The sequence below is a fragment of the Sander vitreus genome, chromosome 8, assembly GCF_031162955.1.
Source record: "Sander vitreus isolate 19-12246 chromosome 8, sanVit1, whole genome shotgun sequence".
NCBI lineage: Eukaryota > Metazoa > Chordata > Actinopteri > Perciformes > Percidae > Sander > Sander vitreus.
In genome coordinates, this window is record NC_135862.1 from 1,538,395 (window position 1) to 1,553,394 (window position 15,000).

A 15,000-nucleotide genomic window follows, 5' to 3' on the forward strand; every position below is an offset into this window, starting at 1 on the left:
AGCCTGCATCTCTATTTAGACCAACCTTTTATTTTGCAATGAGTTAACCTTGGTCATCACTTCCTGTAGCGCCTTCACAATAAAGGTCTTTTCTTAGTTTCAGTTTTTTGTAAGCAGCAGTATGAGTAAAATTAATCAGTCTGTCTCTCTGTCTGTCTGTCTGTCTCTCTGTCTGTCTGTCCGTCTGTCCGTCTGTCTGTCTGTCTGTCTGTCTCTCTGTCTCTCTGTCTCCCTGCCTGTCTGTCTGTCTCCCTATCTGTCCGTCCATCTGGCTGGCTGGCTGTCTGTCTGCCTGTCTCCCTGTCTCCCTGTCTCCCTGTCCGTCTGTTTCTCTGTCTGTCTGTCTGTCTGTCTGCCTGTCTGTCCATCTGTCTGTCTGCCTGTCTGTCTGCCTGTCTCCCTGCCTGTCTGTCTGTCTGTCTCCCTGTCTTTCTCCCTGTCTCCCTGCCTGTCTCCCTGTCTGCCTTTCTGCCTGCCTGTCTCCCTGTCTCCCTGTCTCCCTGTCTGTCTCCCTGCCTGCCTGTCTGTCTGTCTCCCTGTCTGCCTTTCTGCCTGCCTGTCTGTCTGTCTCCCTGTCTTTCTCCCTGTCTGTCTCCCTGCCTGCCTGTCTGTCTCCCTTTCTCCCTGCCTGTCTGTCTCCCTACCTGTCTGTCTGTCTGTCTCCCTACCTGTCTGTCTGTCTCCCTGTCTGCCTTTCTGCCTGCCTGCCTGTCTGTCTGTCTCCCTTTCTGCCTTTCTGCCTGCCTGTCTGTCTGTCTCCCTGCCTGCCTGTCTGTCTGTCTCCCTGCCTGTCTGTCTGTCTGTCTCCCTACCTGTCTGTCTGTCTGCCTGTCTGTCTGTCTCCCTACCTGCCTGTCTGTCTGTCTCCCTACCTGTCTCCCTGTCTGCCTTTCTGCCTGCCTGTCTGTCTGTCTCCCTGCCTGCCTGTCTGTCTGTCTCCCTGCCTGTCTCCCTGCCTGTCTGTCTGTCTCCCTGCCTGTCTGTCTGTCTGTCTCCCTGCCTGTCTCCCTGCCTGTCTGTCTGTCAGGTTATCTCTGGGCGACTGGGCCGGCCCCCAGCTTCTGGGCGAGGTGTCATGGCCGCTGGTGTACGGCGTGGCCGTGGACCTGCTGGGCTCTGACCTCGTCCACAGATATGTTGCCGTGGAGACGTACTCCAGTCACAACTCTCCGTTCACACTCACCAAAACAGGTCCAGGATCAGTTCCTGTCTCTCTGTCACAAATATAATAAATATATCTGAAGTCTCTTTATATAGACCTTAGTGGTCCCCTAATACTGTATCTGAAGTCTCTTTTATATAGACCTTAGTGGTCCCCTAATACTGTATCTGAAGTCTCTTTTATATAGACCTTAGTGGTCCCTAATACTGTATCTGAAGTCTCTATATAGACCTTAGTGGTCCCCTAATACTGGATCTGAAGTCTCTATATAGGCCTTAGTGGTCCCCTAATACTGTATCTGAAGTCTCTTTTATATAGACCTTAGTGGTCCCCTAATACTGTATCTGAAGTCTCTTTTATATAGACCTTAGTGGTCCCCTAATACTATATCTGAAGTCTCTTTTATATAGACCTTAGTGGTCCCCTAATACTGTATCTGAAGTCTCTTTATATAGACCTTAGTGGTCCCCTAATACTGTATCTGAAGTCTCTTTTATATAGACCTTAGTGGTCCCCTAATACTGTATCTGAAGTCTCTTTATATAGACCTTAGTGGTCCCCTAATACTGTATCTGAAGTCTCTTTATATAGACCTTAGTGGTCCCCTAATACTGTATCTGAAGTCTCTTTTATATAGACCTTAGTGGTCCCCTAATACTGTATCTGAAGTCTCTTTTATATAGACCTTAGTGGTCCCCTAATACTGTATCTGAAGTCTCTTTATTTAGACCTTAGACCTTTGATTAAAACGTGTTTGCAGGAATCCCTCACAGCCCGCTCGCTGAGACAGGAGCCGTCGTTACTACATCGTTACTGCAGGTAACTCATCCATCATCCGTCCTTTTATCACCAGTGATGTCACTTCCTGTAATTCATAATGTGTTGTGTGTCTTCCAGCTGGCGGGGCGCCTGTGTGCAGAGGAAGAGGAGAAGTATGACTCAGTAAGTAACAGACGAGATGGAGATAGAACAGGATGCTTTGCTATAGACAGGTAGATAGGAAGGTAGGTAGGCTGACAGACAGACAGGTAGACAGGTAGGTAGGTAGGTAGGTAGGTAGGCTGACAGACAGACAGGTAGACAGGTAGGTAGGTAGGTAGGTAGGCTGACAGACAGACAGGTAGACAGGTAGGTAGGTAGGTAGGTAGGTAGGCTGACAGACAGACAGACAGGTAGACAGGTAGGTAGGTAGGTAGGTAGGCTGACAGACAGACAGGTAGATAGGAAGGTAGGTAGGCTGACAGACAGACAGGTAGACAGGTAGGTAGGTAGGTAGGCTGACAGACAGACAGGTAGACAGGTAGGTAGGTAGACGGACAGACAGACAGGTAGACAGGTAGGTAGGTAGGTAGACGGACAGACAGGTAGATAGGAAGGTAGGTAGGTAGGTAGACTGACAGACAGACAGGTAGACAGGTAGGTAGGTAGGTAGGTAGACTGACAGACAGACAGGTAGACAGGTAGGTAGGTAGACAGACAGACAGACAGGTAGGCAGGTAGGTAGGCAGGCAGAGCAGACAGACAGACAGGTAGACAGGTAGGTAGGTAGGCAGGTAGACTGACAGACAGACAGACAGGCAGACAGGCAGGTAGGTAGGCAGGTAGACTGAGAGACAGACAGACAGGTAGACAGGTAGATAGGAAGGTAGGTAGACTGACAGACAGACAGGTAGACAGGTAGGTAGGTAGGTAGACTGACAGACAGACAGGTAGACAGGTAGGTAGGTAGGTAGGTAGGTAGGTAGACGGACTGACAGACAGACAGGTAGACAGGTAGGTAGACGGACAGACAGACAGGTAGACAGGTAGGTAGGTAGGTAGGTAGACGGACAGACAGACAGGTAGGTAGGTAGATAGGAAGGTAGGTAGGTAGATGGACAGACAGACAGACAGACAGGTAGGTAGGTAGGTAGGTAGACGGACAGACAGACAGACAGACAGGTAGGTAGGTAGGTAGGTAGACGGACAGACAGACAGATAGGTAGATAGGTAGGCAGGTAGGTAGGTAGGTAGGTAGGTAGGTAGATGGACAGACAGACAGACAGGTAGGTAGGCAGGTAGGTAGACGGACAGACAGACAGACAGATAGACAGACAGACAGACAGGTAGGTAGGTAGGGAGGTAGATAGACAGACAGACAGACAGACAGGTAGGTAGGTAGGTAGGTAGATAGACAGACAGACAGGTAGGTAGGTAGGTAGATGGACAAACAGACAGACAGTCAGACAGACAGGTAGGTAGGTAGGTAGACTGACAGACAGACAGACAGACAGGTAGGAAGGTAGGTAGGTAGACGGACAGACAGACAGACAGACAGACAGACAGGTAGGCAGGTAGGTAGACAGGCAGGTAGGCAGGTAGATAGACAGACAGACAGACAGACAGACAGGCAGGTAGGTAGGTAGGCAGACAGACAGACAGACAGGCAGACAGGCAGGCAGGCAGGTAGGCAGGCAGACAGACAGACAGACAGGCAGATAGGCAGGCAGGCAGACAGACAGACAGACAGACAGACAGGTAGGTAGGTAGGCAGGTAGACTGACAGACAGACAGACAGACAGGTAGGTAGGTAGGTAGGTAGACTGACGGACAGACAGACAGACAGACAGGTAGGAAGGTAGGTAGGTAGACAGGTAGGTAGGTAGGTAGACGGACAGACAGACAGACAGACAGACAGGTAGGTAGATAGGTAGGTAGGTAGGTAGACGGACAGACAGACAGACAGACAGGTAGGTAGGTAGGTAGACGGACAAACAGACAGACAGACAGACAGGTAGGTAGGTAGGTAGACAGATAGATAGGTAGAGAGACAGACAGCAAACAGGTATGTAGGTATTAGGTAAACGGACGGACAGGTAGGTAGGTAGGTAGACAGACAGACAGACAGACAGACAGACAGACAGGTAGGAAGGTAGGTAGGTAGACAGGTAGGTAGGTAGGTAGGTAGATAGAAGGAAAGACAGACAGACAGACAGACAGACAGACAGACAGGTAGGTAGGTAGGTAGGTAGGTAGGTAGGTAGACGGACAGACAGACAGGTAGGTAAGTAGGTAGGTAGACAGATAGATAGGTAGAGAGACAGACAGCAAACAGGTATGTAGGTAATTAGGTAAACGGACGGACAGGTAGGTAGGTAGGTAGACGGACAGACAGACAGACAGACGGACAGGTAGACAGACAGGCAGACAGACAGGTAGACAGACAGGTAGACGGAAAGATAGGTAGGTGGGTAAGTTGGTAAACGGACGGACGGACAGGTTGGTAGCACATTAAAACCATACAAAACAGCAGCTTTTCAGAGTGTGTGTGACGTTGTTCAGAGGGATAGCGGCCCGACTCCACTCTGTGTGTTGATTCCAACGGGAGAAGTGAACGTGAACACAGATTATCGCTCTGTACTCCCCAAAGGAGCCATTCCTCACAAGCCACATATCTCCAGAACATTCTGGCACTAAAATGGCATTTTTATGGACGGACACATCAGGAGAAAATGATCTTCACGCCAGCTGTTTTTCTCCGTCTCAGGAACAAACTCTCCGAGAACCAAACGTCAGCTAACGTTTGTGAACGCCCTAACAAAACTAATCTCTGTGATGCTAAATATGTCTTTTAGCTGTTCAAGTATCTCCTGTTAGGCTAACATTAGTACTTTTACTGCAGTAAAGTAACTGAGTAGTTCTTCCATCACTGCTAGAAACTGAAAACGTCTCAGAAACAAACGTTGTTTTTTTGTTTGCAGGTGTTGAATGTCATCCGAAGGCTCTGCAACAAGGAGCACGCCAACTTAAACTGCACCAGGTACTGATTCTGCAAACAGACCCGCAGTCACACTATGGCTCAAATATAACAGAGGGTGAAGTCTGATGATGATATTCCATATTTTTCTGCTTTAATACCCAACTAAGTATAAGACTAAGGGTCCTATTTTAACGACCTGAGGGCACGGCGTGAAGCGCCTGGTGCAGGTGTGTTTAGGGCGTGTCCTAATCCACTTTTGCTAGTTTGACGGCAGTAAAAAGGGTCCGTGTGCCGGGCGCATGGTTCTAAAGGGTTGACCTTAGTGTCTTCATTAATCAGAGGTGTGTTCTGGGCGTAACATGCAATCAACCAATCAGAGATCATCTCCCATTCCCTTTAAAAGCCAGGCGCGTTTGGACCTTGGAGCATTGCTGTTATGATGGAGGATTTTCACCGTAATATTTGTATCTGTAATCTTCTGCATGTGTGTGTGTGTGTGCTCCCTGTGTGTGTGTGTGTGTGTGTGTGTGTGTGTGTGCTGCTGTGCGTCCCTGTGTGTGTAACAAGCATAGTGTGCACGTGCTGTGCACGAGTCTAGGAGCATTTTACTAATGCTCTGTTAAAATAACAATGAGATGCTGCGTTATTGACTTTAGACCAGGTTTTTGATGGTCAATGGTGCCATCACTTCCCACTGCCTCAAGATAGGAATACGCCCAGAATGCACCTGAACACACCTCCCTGTAAGAACAGTACGCCCAGAATGCACCTGAACACACCTCCCTGTAAGACCAGTACGCCCAGAATGCACCTGAACACACCTCCCTGTAAGACCAGCACGCCCAGAATGCACCTGAACACACCTCCCTGTAAGACCAGCACGCCCAGAATGCACCTGAACACACCTCCATGTAAGACCAGCACGCCCAGAATGCACCTGAACACACCTCCCTGTAAGACCAGCACGCCCAGAATGCACCTGAACACACCTCCCTGTAAGACCAGCACGCCCAGAATGCACCTGAACACACCTCCCTGTAAGACCAGCACGCCCAGAATGCACCTGAACACACCTCCCTGTAAGACCAGCACGCCCAGAATGCACCTGAACACACCTCCATGTAAGACCAGCACGCCCAGAATGCACCTGAACACACCTCCATGTAAGACCAGCACGCCCAGAATGCACCTGAACACACCTCCCTGTAAGACCAGCACGCCCAGAATGCACCTGAACACACCTCCCTGTAAGACCAGCATGGGCCACAGATGGGCGCAGGTGCATTTGCTATTTAAACGACGTGGGCGCTGGACGGGAAACTGACAACTGCGTCGGTCTTAAACTAGCAAAGACACTTGCGTCGGGCTTTACGCTGCGCTGGGTGCGAGAAAGGGCCCTTTGTGGGACGCAGGCTGTCTGATCGCAGCCTTTTTGTCTTTATTTATATGCTTACTGCTCGTTTTTATTTGTATTCTATGTAAAGCGGCTTTGAGGACTTCGAAAAATGCTTTAAAAATCCAATGTGTTATTATTATTAACATATTTATTTGAATATAAATGTACACGTGAGAGTCTATAACTTAGTGTCTCCACTGAGGTACATTTTGTTTGTGTGGATGCAGTAAAGTGAGTTCTCTTGTTGTTGTTGTTGTTGTGATGTTTAGCTATCAGAGCAGCAGGAAGGCCAGTGTCAGACTCCACGCTCTGTCCTTCTACCTGCAGGAGAAAAAGGTAAAACATCCTTTAAAGGAACACGCCGACTTATTGGGACTTTATTCCCCGTATCCCCCAGAGTTAGATAAGTCCAGACATACCCTTCTCATCTCTGTGCGTGTTGTTACTGTCTGACGGCCCCACCGCTAGCCTAGCTTAGCACAGATCCTGGAGGTAACTGGCTCCATCTAGCCTAGCTTAGCACAGATCCTGGAGGTAACTGGCTCCATCTAGCCTAGCTTAGCACAGATCCTGGAGGTAACTGGCTCCATCTAGCCTAGCGTAGCACAGATCCTGGAGGTAACCTGCTCCAACTAGCCTAGCTTAGCACAGATCCTGGAGGTAACTGGCTCCAACTAGCCTAGCTTAGCACAGATCCTGGAGGTAACCTGCTCCAACTAGCCTAGCTTAGCACAGATCCTGGAGGTAACTGGCTCCAACTAGCCTAGCTTAGCACAGATCCTGGAGGTAACCTGCTCCAACTAGCCTAGCTTAGCACAGATCCTGGAGGTAACTGGCTCCATCTAGCCTAGCTTAGCACAGATCCTGGAGGTAACCGGCTCCATCTAGCCTAGCTTAGCACAGATCCTGGAGGTAACTGGCTCCAACTAGCCTAGCTTAGCACAGATCCTGGAGGTAACTGGCTCCATCTGTGCTAAGCTAGGCTAGATGGAGCCGGGTATGGACGTATCTAACTCTTGGTGAATAAGCTAAAGTCCCAAGAAGTCGGCATGTTCCTTTAAACATAATATTTTTCAGCCTCCCTGACCGTCGTCTCCTCTCTAACTAATCTTCTGCGTTCCAGTGTTTTCCAGAGAAGACGGACATTAATGCAGCTTTGGATCTAATGATGCAGGTAAAACACCACGTTTAGTTTAGTTTAGTTTCCTCCGCATTGGTTCCATATACGCCGCACTTTCGCCGCTTAAATTGCTGATTTCTGCGCAAAATACGCGGGGCTTGCATGATGTCATAATCCCCGCATTTTCGTTGCAAAAAAGTCCCAAATATCTCAGCAGAAAGATGAGAAATGTTGTTTACTTCACACAAGAGCAGCTGTTCCCCTGCTGCCATGAGAACGTTATGAAGTGAAGTTATGAAGCGACGTGATGAAGTGATGTTATGAAGCGACGTTATGTAGGGACGTTATGAAGCGACGTTATGAAGCGACGTTATGAAGCGACGTTATGAAGGGACGTTATGAAGCGACGTTATGAAGGGACGTTATGAAGCGACGTTATGAAGCGACGTTATGAAGCGACGTTATGAAGCGACGTTATGAAGGGACGTTATGAGGTGACGTCATGAAGCGACGTTATGAAGCGACGTCATGAAGTGACGTTATGAAGCGACGTTATGAAGCGACGTCATGAAGCGACGTCATGAAGCGACGTCTCTTCATGACGTCATGAAGCGACGTCATGAAGCGACGTCTCTTCATGACGTCATGAAGCGACGTCATGAAGCGACGTCATGAAGCGACGTCATGAAGCGACGTCATGAAGCGACGTCATGAAGAGACGTCATGAAGCGACGTAATGAAGCGACGTCATGAAGCGACGTCATGAAGAGACGTCATGAAGTGACGTCATGATGCGACGTCATGAAGCGACGTCATGAAATGACGTCATGAAGCGACGTCATGAAGCGACGTCATGAAGCGACGTCATGAAGCGCCATCTAAAAAGCTGTAAACCCCACGATGAAACCACAGTTTCTGCAAGTTCCCGCAGTTTCATCACATACAATTGCATAAATATCCGGCATTTTCCATCACATTTTTTAAGAAAACGTGACGCATAATTAAGGATTTTAGCCCAAAACAATCACAAAAACACTACCAGACTCTCTGTTCACGTCACCAAACATAACTTATGTTAAAATAAATACTGTACTCTCTCTGAGTGGTCTCCTAGTTTGTCCCTGTAATGCTTGAAAGTAGTTTCTCATTTCAGTGTAATCTGAGTTTTCTCTATAACCGAAAATAAGAAGATTTAAACATAAAAAATATAAAACCTCCGTTTTTTTCATTTTTTTTTCACAGAATAAAAATAAAATAAATGAATTGTTTCCGTGCCAATAATACAAAGTCTACAGGATTCAAAAACATCATTTTTATATATCTTTGATATTTAAAAATATTATTTTTTTTAATGATATTTGTTATCACGTTGTCTGTACTGTGTGACAGTGCGCCTCCACGGAGATCACCTGTGAATCTGGTGCAGCCATGGCCGCCTCGCTGGCCAATGGCGGCCTCTGTCCGCTGTCAGGTGACCAGGTGCTGTCCCCAGCAGCAACACGCTGTATGCTGTCCGTGATGCAGGTGGCCGGGATGAAGGATTACTCCTCCACCTTCCACTTCAAGGTCAGTTATTCATAGGGTTGGGCATCCTGACAAACCAGCCCCACATCCAGATGTTGGGTCTGGGAACTCCCCATTGGCTGGGCTCAATGCGAGGGGCGGGATAAACGGTTGTCTTTCAAATTCCCTCTGCACCAATAGGATAGCTCTACAACCAATCAGAGCAGAGCTAGCTGATAGATTCCACTCTAAACTCTGAACACATCTTCCTTTTTTAAGAATGACTTCAGGGCCGTTCTTTGTTCTTTTCTCAAAGAAAAGCTGAACTCCAAGTCTTCCAGAGACGCTGTTCACCAGCAGCAGCAGAAGCCATAAGCCCCGCCCACCCACTCTATACACGATGTGATTGGCCTGACCAGAGTTTGGTTTTTCCAGCTCTCAAGCCAACGGAGAGCTGCTAGACGACCCTGGCTGCAAGTACATTTGCTGTCTCTAGGGTGGTCTAGCTTTCTAGGCTAAGGGTTGGGTATCCTTTGGGTTTTTTCCGATACCGGTGCTAAAACGATACTTTTTAAAAAGATTTCCTATTTAAAAAAGAATAAAGGAGCACAAAACAACAGTCTGCGACAGTTAAAGGTGCAGTAGGTGAGGGCCTGCCCACTGCCACACAGTGGCTGGTGGTCAATAAAGTTAACTTCATGCCCTATGTATGTCACATTGTATATGTGGTATTTTTGTGTATGTGTTGTCAACCCGTTCTCATTCCGAACTCGTAAAATAAGGACGTTTGGACAGTGGCTGTGGTTGGGGGGGTGGATGGGTCAAATGGGACGGCAATAGTCCCGACCAAGCGCGTTTACTTATAGCGCTAAAGGGACGTCAATAGTCCCGACAAAGCGTGTTTACTTATAGCGCTAAAGGGACGTCAATAGTCCCGACCAAGCACGTTTACTTATAGCGCTAAAGGGACGGCAATAGTCCCGACCAAGCGCGTTTACTTATAGCTTTAAAGGGACGTCAATAGTCCCGACCAAGCTCGTTTACTTATAGCGCTAAAGGGACGGCAATAGTCCCAACCAAGCACGTTTACTTATAGCGCTAAAGGGACGTCAATAGTCCCGACCAAGCACGTTTACTTATAGCGCTAAAGGGACGGAAATAGTCCCGACCAAGCACGTTTACTTATAGCGCTAAAGGGACGTCAATAGTCCCGACCAAGCGCGTTTACTTATAGCGCTAAAGGGACGTCAATAGTCCCGACCAAGCGTGTTTACTTATAGCGCTAAAGGGACGGCAATAGTCCCAACCAAGCACGTTTACTTATAGCGCTAAAGGGACGTCAATAGTCCCGACCAAGCGCGTTTACTTATAGCGCTAAAGGGACGTCAATAGTCCCGACTAGCGCGTTTACTTATAGCGCTAAAGGGGACGGCAATAGTCCCGACCAAGCGTTTACTTATAGCGCTAAAGGGGACGTCAATAGTCCCGACCAAGCACGTTTACTTATAGCGCTAAAGGGGACGTCAATAGTCCCGACCAAGCACGTTTACTTATAGCGCTAAAGGGGACGTCAATAGTCCCGACCAAGCGCGTTTACTTATAGCGCTAAAGGGGACGTCAATAGTCCCGACCAAGCGTGTTTACTTATAGCGCTAAAGGGGACGTCAATAGTCCCGACCAAGCGCGTTTACTTATAGCGCTAAAGGGGACGTCAATAGTCCCGACCAAGCGCGTTACTTATAGCGCTAAAGGGGCGTCAATAGTCCCGACCAAGCTCGTTTACTTATAGCGCTAAAGGGGCGTCAATAGTCCCGACCAAGCGCGTTTACTTATAGCGCTAAAGGGCGTCAATAGTCCCGACCAAGCGCGTTTACTTATAGCGCTAAAGGGGCGTCAATAGTCCCGACCAAGCGCGTTTACTTATAGCGCTAAAGGGGCGTCAATAGTCCCGACCAAGCGTGTTTACTTATAGCGCTAAAGGGGCGTCAATAGTCCCGACCAAGCACGTTTACTTATAAGCGCTAAAGGGGCGTCAATAGTCGACCAAGCACGTTTACTTATAGCGCTAAAGGGGCGTCAATAGTCCCGACCAAGCGCGTTTACTTATAGCGCTAAAGGGGCGTCAATAGTCCCGACCAAGCGCGTTTACTATAGCGCTAAAGGGGCGTCAATAGTCCCGACCCAGCGTTTACTTATAGCGCTAAAGGGGCGTCAATAGTCCCGACCCAGCGTTTATAAGCGCTAAAGGGGCGTCAATAGTCCCGACCAAGCGCGTTTACTTATAGCGCTAAAGGGGCGTCAATAGTCCCGACCAAGCGTTTACTTATAGCGCTAAAGGGACGTCAATAGTCCCGACCAAGCGTGTTACTTATAGCGCTAAAGGGGCGTCAATAGTCCCGACCAAGCGCGTTTACTTATAGCGCTAAAGGGGCGTCAATAGTCCCGACCAAGCACGTTTACTTATAGCGCTAAAGGGGCGTCAATAGTCCCGACCAAAGCGCGTTACTTATAGCGCTAAAGGGGCGTCAATAGTCGACCAGCGTTTACTTATAGCGCTAAAGGGGCGTCAATAGTCGACCAAAGCCCGTTACTTAGCGCTAAAGGGCGGCAATAGTCCCGACCAAGCGCGTTACTTATAAGCTAAAGGGGCGTCAATAGTCCCGACCAAGCACGTTTACTTATAGCGCTAAAAGGGGCGTCAATAGTCGACCGACCACGTTGCCCTAGCGCTAAAGGGGCGCAATAGTCCCGACCAGCGTTTATAGCGCTAAAGGGGCGTCAATAGTCCCGACCAAGCACGTTTACTTATAGCGCTAAAGGGGCGACAATAGTCCCGACCAAGCGCGTTTACTTATAGCGCTAAAGGGGCGTCAATAGTCGACCAAGCGCTTTATAGCGCTAAAGGGGCGCAATAGTCCCGACCAAACACGTTTACTATAGCGCTAAAGGGGCGTCAATAGTCGACCAGCACGTTTACTTATAGCGCTAAAGGGACGTCAATAGTCCCGACCAAGCACGTTTACTCATAGCGCTAAAGGGACGACAATAGTCCCGACCAAGCACGTTTACTTATAGCGCTAAAGGGACGACAATAGTCCCGACCAAGCACGTTTACTTATAGCGCTAAAGGGACGTCAATAGTCCCGACCAAGCACGTTTACTTATAGCGCTAAAGGGACGTCAATAGTCCCGACCAAGCACGTTTACTTATAGCGCTAAAGGAGACTTTTAGCGTCAATAAGAACGACAAAGGCACCTGACCAAGCATCAATATTTTACAAGATGGGTGTGAGAACGTGTTGATGTTGTGGTTGTTTTGTGTGGACCCCAAGAAGAGTAGCTGCTACTGAAGATCCGAAAGACAGAATAAAGAAAGAAAGAAAGAGAGGTTAATACATGCAGGACTCCCCCGGTTACTAACGCAGTTCTCAAAAAAAGTGCCTCAGAACACACCGAAGAGACGAGACGTTGCTTTTATTTTGAAGAGTCCATGTTGAATATGTTTCCGTTGGCAGACGTCGGTACCGGCCGTGTCGAGCAGCCGTGGCGCCCTGCTGGCGGTGGTTCCCGGGGTTTTGGGTCTGATGGCGTTCTCTCAGGAGACGGACGCCTGCGGAAATCCCTGGAGGGCCGTCCACTTCTGCCAGGTGACACCTCTCTCTCTGATTGGCTAACAGGCAGCAGGAAGCAGAAATATGTAATATAGGAAACACCCTGATTTATATGTTATATGGTATTCCACCTTCTTCCCCCTCTCATTCCCCCTGCTCTGGTGTTTCCCCCTCTCATTCCCCCTGCTCTGGTGTTCCCCCCTCTCATTCCCCCTGCTCTGGTGTTCCCCCCTCTCATTCCCCCTGCTCTGGTGTTTCCCCCTCTCATTCCCCCTGCTCTGGTGTTCCCCCCTCTCATTCCCCCTGCTCTGGTGTTCCCCCCTCTCATTCCCCCTGCTCTGGTGTCCCCCCTCTCATTCCCCCTGCTCTGGTGTTTCCCCCCTCTCATTCCCCCTGCTCTGGTGTTCCCCCCTCTCATTCCCCCTGCTCTGGCGTCCCCCCTCTCATTCCCCCCTGCTCTGGTTTTCCCCCCTCTCATTCCCCTGCCTCTCATTCCCCCTCTCATTCCCCTGCTCTGGTGTTTCCCCCTCTCATTCCCCCTGCTCTGGCGTTCCCCCTCTCATTCCCCCTGCTCTGGCGTTCCCCCCTCTCATTCCCCCTGCTCTGGTTTTCCCCCTCTCTCATTCCCCTGCTCTCTCATTCCCCCCCTCTCATTCCCCCCTGCTCTGGTGTTTCCCCCTCTCATTTCCCCCTGCTCTGGTGTCTCCCCTCTCATTCCCCCTGCTCTGGTGTTCCCCCTCTCATTCCCCCTGCTCTGGCGTTTCCCTCTCATTCCCCCTGCTCTGGTGTCTCCCCTCTCATTCCCCCTGCTCTGGTGTTCCCCCCTCTCATTCCCCCCTGCTCTGGTGTTCCTCCCTCATTCCCCCCTGCTCTGGTGTTTCCCCTCTCATTCCCCCTGCTCTGGCGTTTCCCCCTCTCATTCCCCCTGCTCTGGTGTTTCCCCCTCTCATTCCCCCTGCTCTGGCGTTTCCCCCCTCTCATTCCCCCTGCTCTGGTTTTCCCCCCTCTCATTCCCCCTGCCTCTCATTCCCCCCTCTCATTTCCCCCTGCTCTGGTGTTTCCCCCTCTCATTCCCCCTGCTCTGGTGTTTCCCCCTCTCATTCCCCCTGCTCTGGCGTTCCCCCTCTCATTCCCCCTGCTCTGGTTTTCCCCCCTCTCATTCCCCCTGCTCTCTCATTCCCCCCTCTCATTCCCCCTGCTCTGGTGTTTCCCCCCTCTCATTCCCCCTGCTCTGGTGTTCCCCCCTCTCATTCCCCCTGCTCTGGCGTTTCCCCCTCTCATTCCCCCTGCTCTGGCGTGTCCCCCTCTCATTCCCCCCTGCTCTGGCGTCCCCCTCTCGTTCCCCCCTGCTCTGGTGTTCCCCCTCTCATTCCCCCTGCTCTGGTGTTCTCCCCTCTCATTCCCCCCTGCTCTGGCGTTCCCCCTCTCATTCCCCCTGCTCTGGTGTTCCCCCCTCTCATTCCCCCTGCTCTGGGCGTGTTAGTTTGAACAGAGATTAGTTCTTCTACTGGTGTAAATGGAGCCTCACTTGGCTATTAAGCTGATTCTGATTCTGTTTTTTTTTTTTTTGTTTGTTTGTAGGAGCTGATTTCCACATTCCAGCTGCACAGTTTTGACATCCGGACTCCGTTCAGACAGATCCTGGCCTACAGACAGTGGAAGGCTGAATCTGAGGTCAGTTCTGCTGTTTCTTCCTGATCCCAGAGTGCTTTACAGACTGTGATGGAAGTTTCTGTTCAGCGAGGGAGGAATTTGGGTGAAGAAGAGACCTTGTTGAAACAAAATAAAGACAGGCTGCAAACTGGATTAAAAGTTTAGGTATTCGGTGGAAGGGTTTAATTATTTTCTCGAGAGAACAACCAAACAATGACAAGAACAGCAATTCACAATGAACAGAGTTACAAAGTGACAGCCGATCTGTGCCTCGCGTAACATATGACATCTCCTTATATCCCATTTTCCCAGCAGAAACACGACCATGTTGGGAAGACATTTTAATCTTGAACACTGCTGTCTAAAGCTGTCCCTGTACATCTGTCTAGTGCGTAAAAAGTCCTTCAATAGGAGTCAGGAATTTATCTCGTCTACAGATTGGTTCAGGCTCCAACCTTAAGTTCGGGCAAACTGACCTTTGCATATCTCTGGAGGCGCCTGTGTTTTGTTACCATTTGCTTACAGTTGGAGAATTACAGGGTCATAACATTTTCAGCTGTCTTCAACACTGGAGGACTTACTTTCAGGAAATATCTTTAGGAGACACATGTTTCAGAGGCATATTTTAAGGATCTACTTATAATTAAAAATTACTCAATAGATGAACAATCATTGTTAAGAAAATCATGGTCTATGTAATTTTTCCATTACAAGACTCACCATCTAGCTTCAGGATCACACTGGGAAAACGCCACAAAACATTGAATACAAGGTGTTTTTTGTGTGCTTGTAATAAGTAAAACAATCTGCCAGTGG

General features: G+C 49.2%; 1 protein-coding gene across 1 annotated transcript in view; it reads left to right on the forward strand.

The window, feature by feature from the left end:
* Positions 1 to 15,000, forward strand: part of glsl (glutaminase like) — a 49,939-nt gene that overhangs the window by 31,599 nt on the left and 3,340 nt on the right. The window contains exons 10-18 of the mRNA XM_078256342.1: positions 1,028 to 1,191; positions 1,923 to 1,981; positions 2,060 to 2,104; positions 4,903 to 4,961; positions 6,567 to 6,633; positions 7,421 to 7,471; positions 8,807 to 8,983; positions 12,436 to 12,567; positions 14,113 to 14,205. Coding sequence (XP_078112468.1) covers positions 1,028 to 1,191; positions 1,923 to 1,981; positions 2,060 to 2,104; positions 4,903 to 4,961; positions 6,567 to 6,633; positions 7,421 to 7,471; positions 8,807 to 8,983; positions 12,436 to 12,567; positions 14,113 to 14,205 — 847 coding nt within the window. The remainder of the gene's footprint in view (positions 1 to 1,027; positions 1,192 to 1,922; positions 1,982 to 2,059; positions 2,105 to 4,902; positions 4,962 to 6,566; positions 6,634 to 7,420; positions 7,472 to 8,806; positions 8,984 to 12,435; positions 12,568 to 14,112; positions 14,206 to 15,000) is intronic.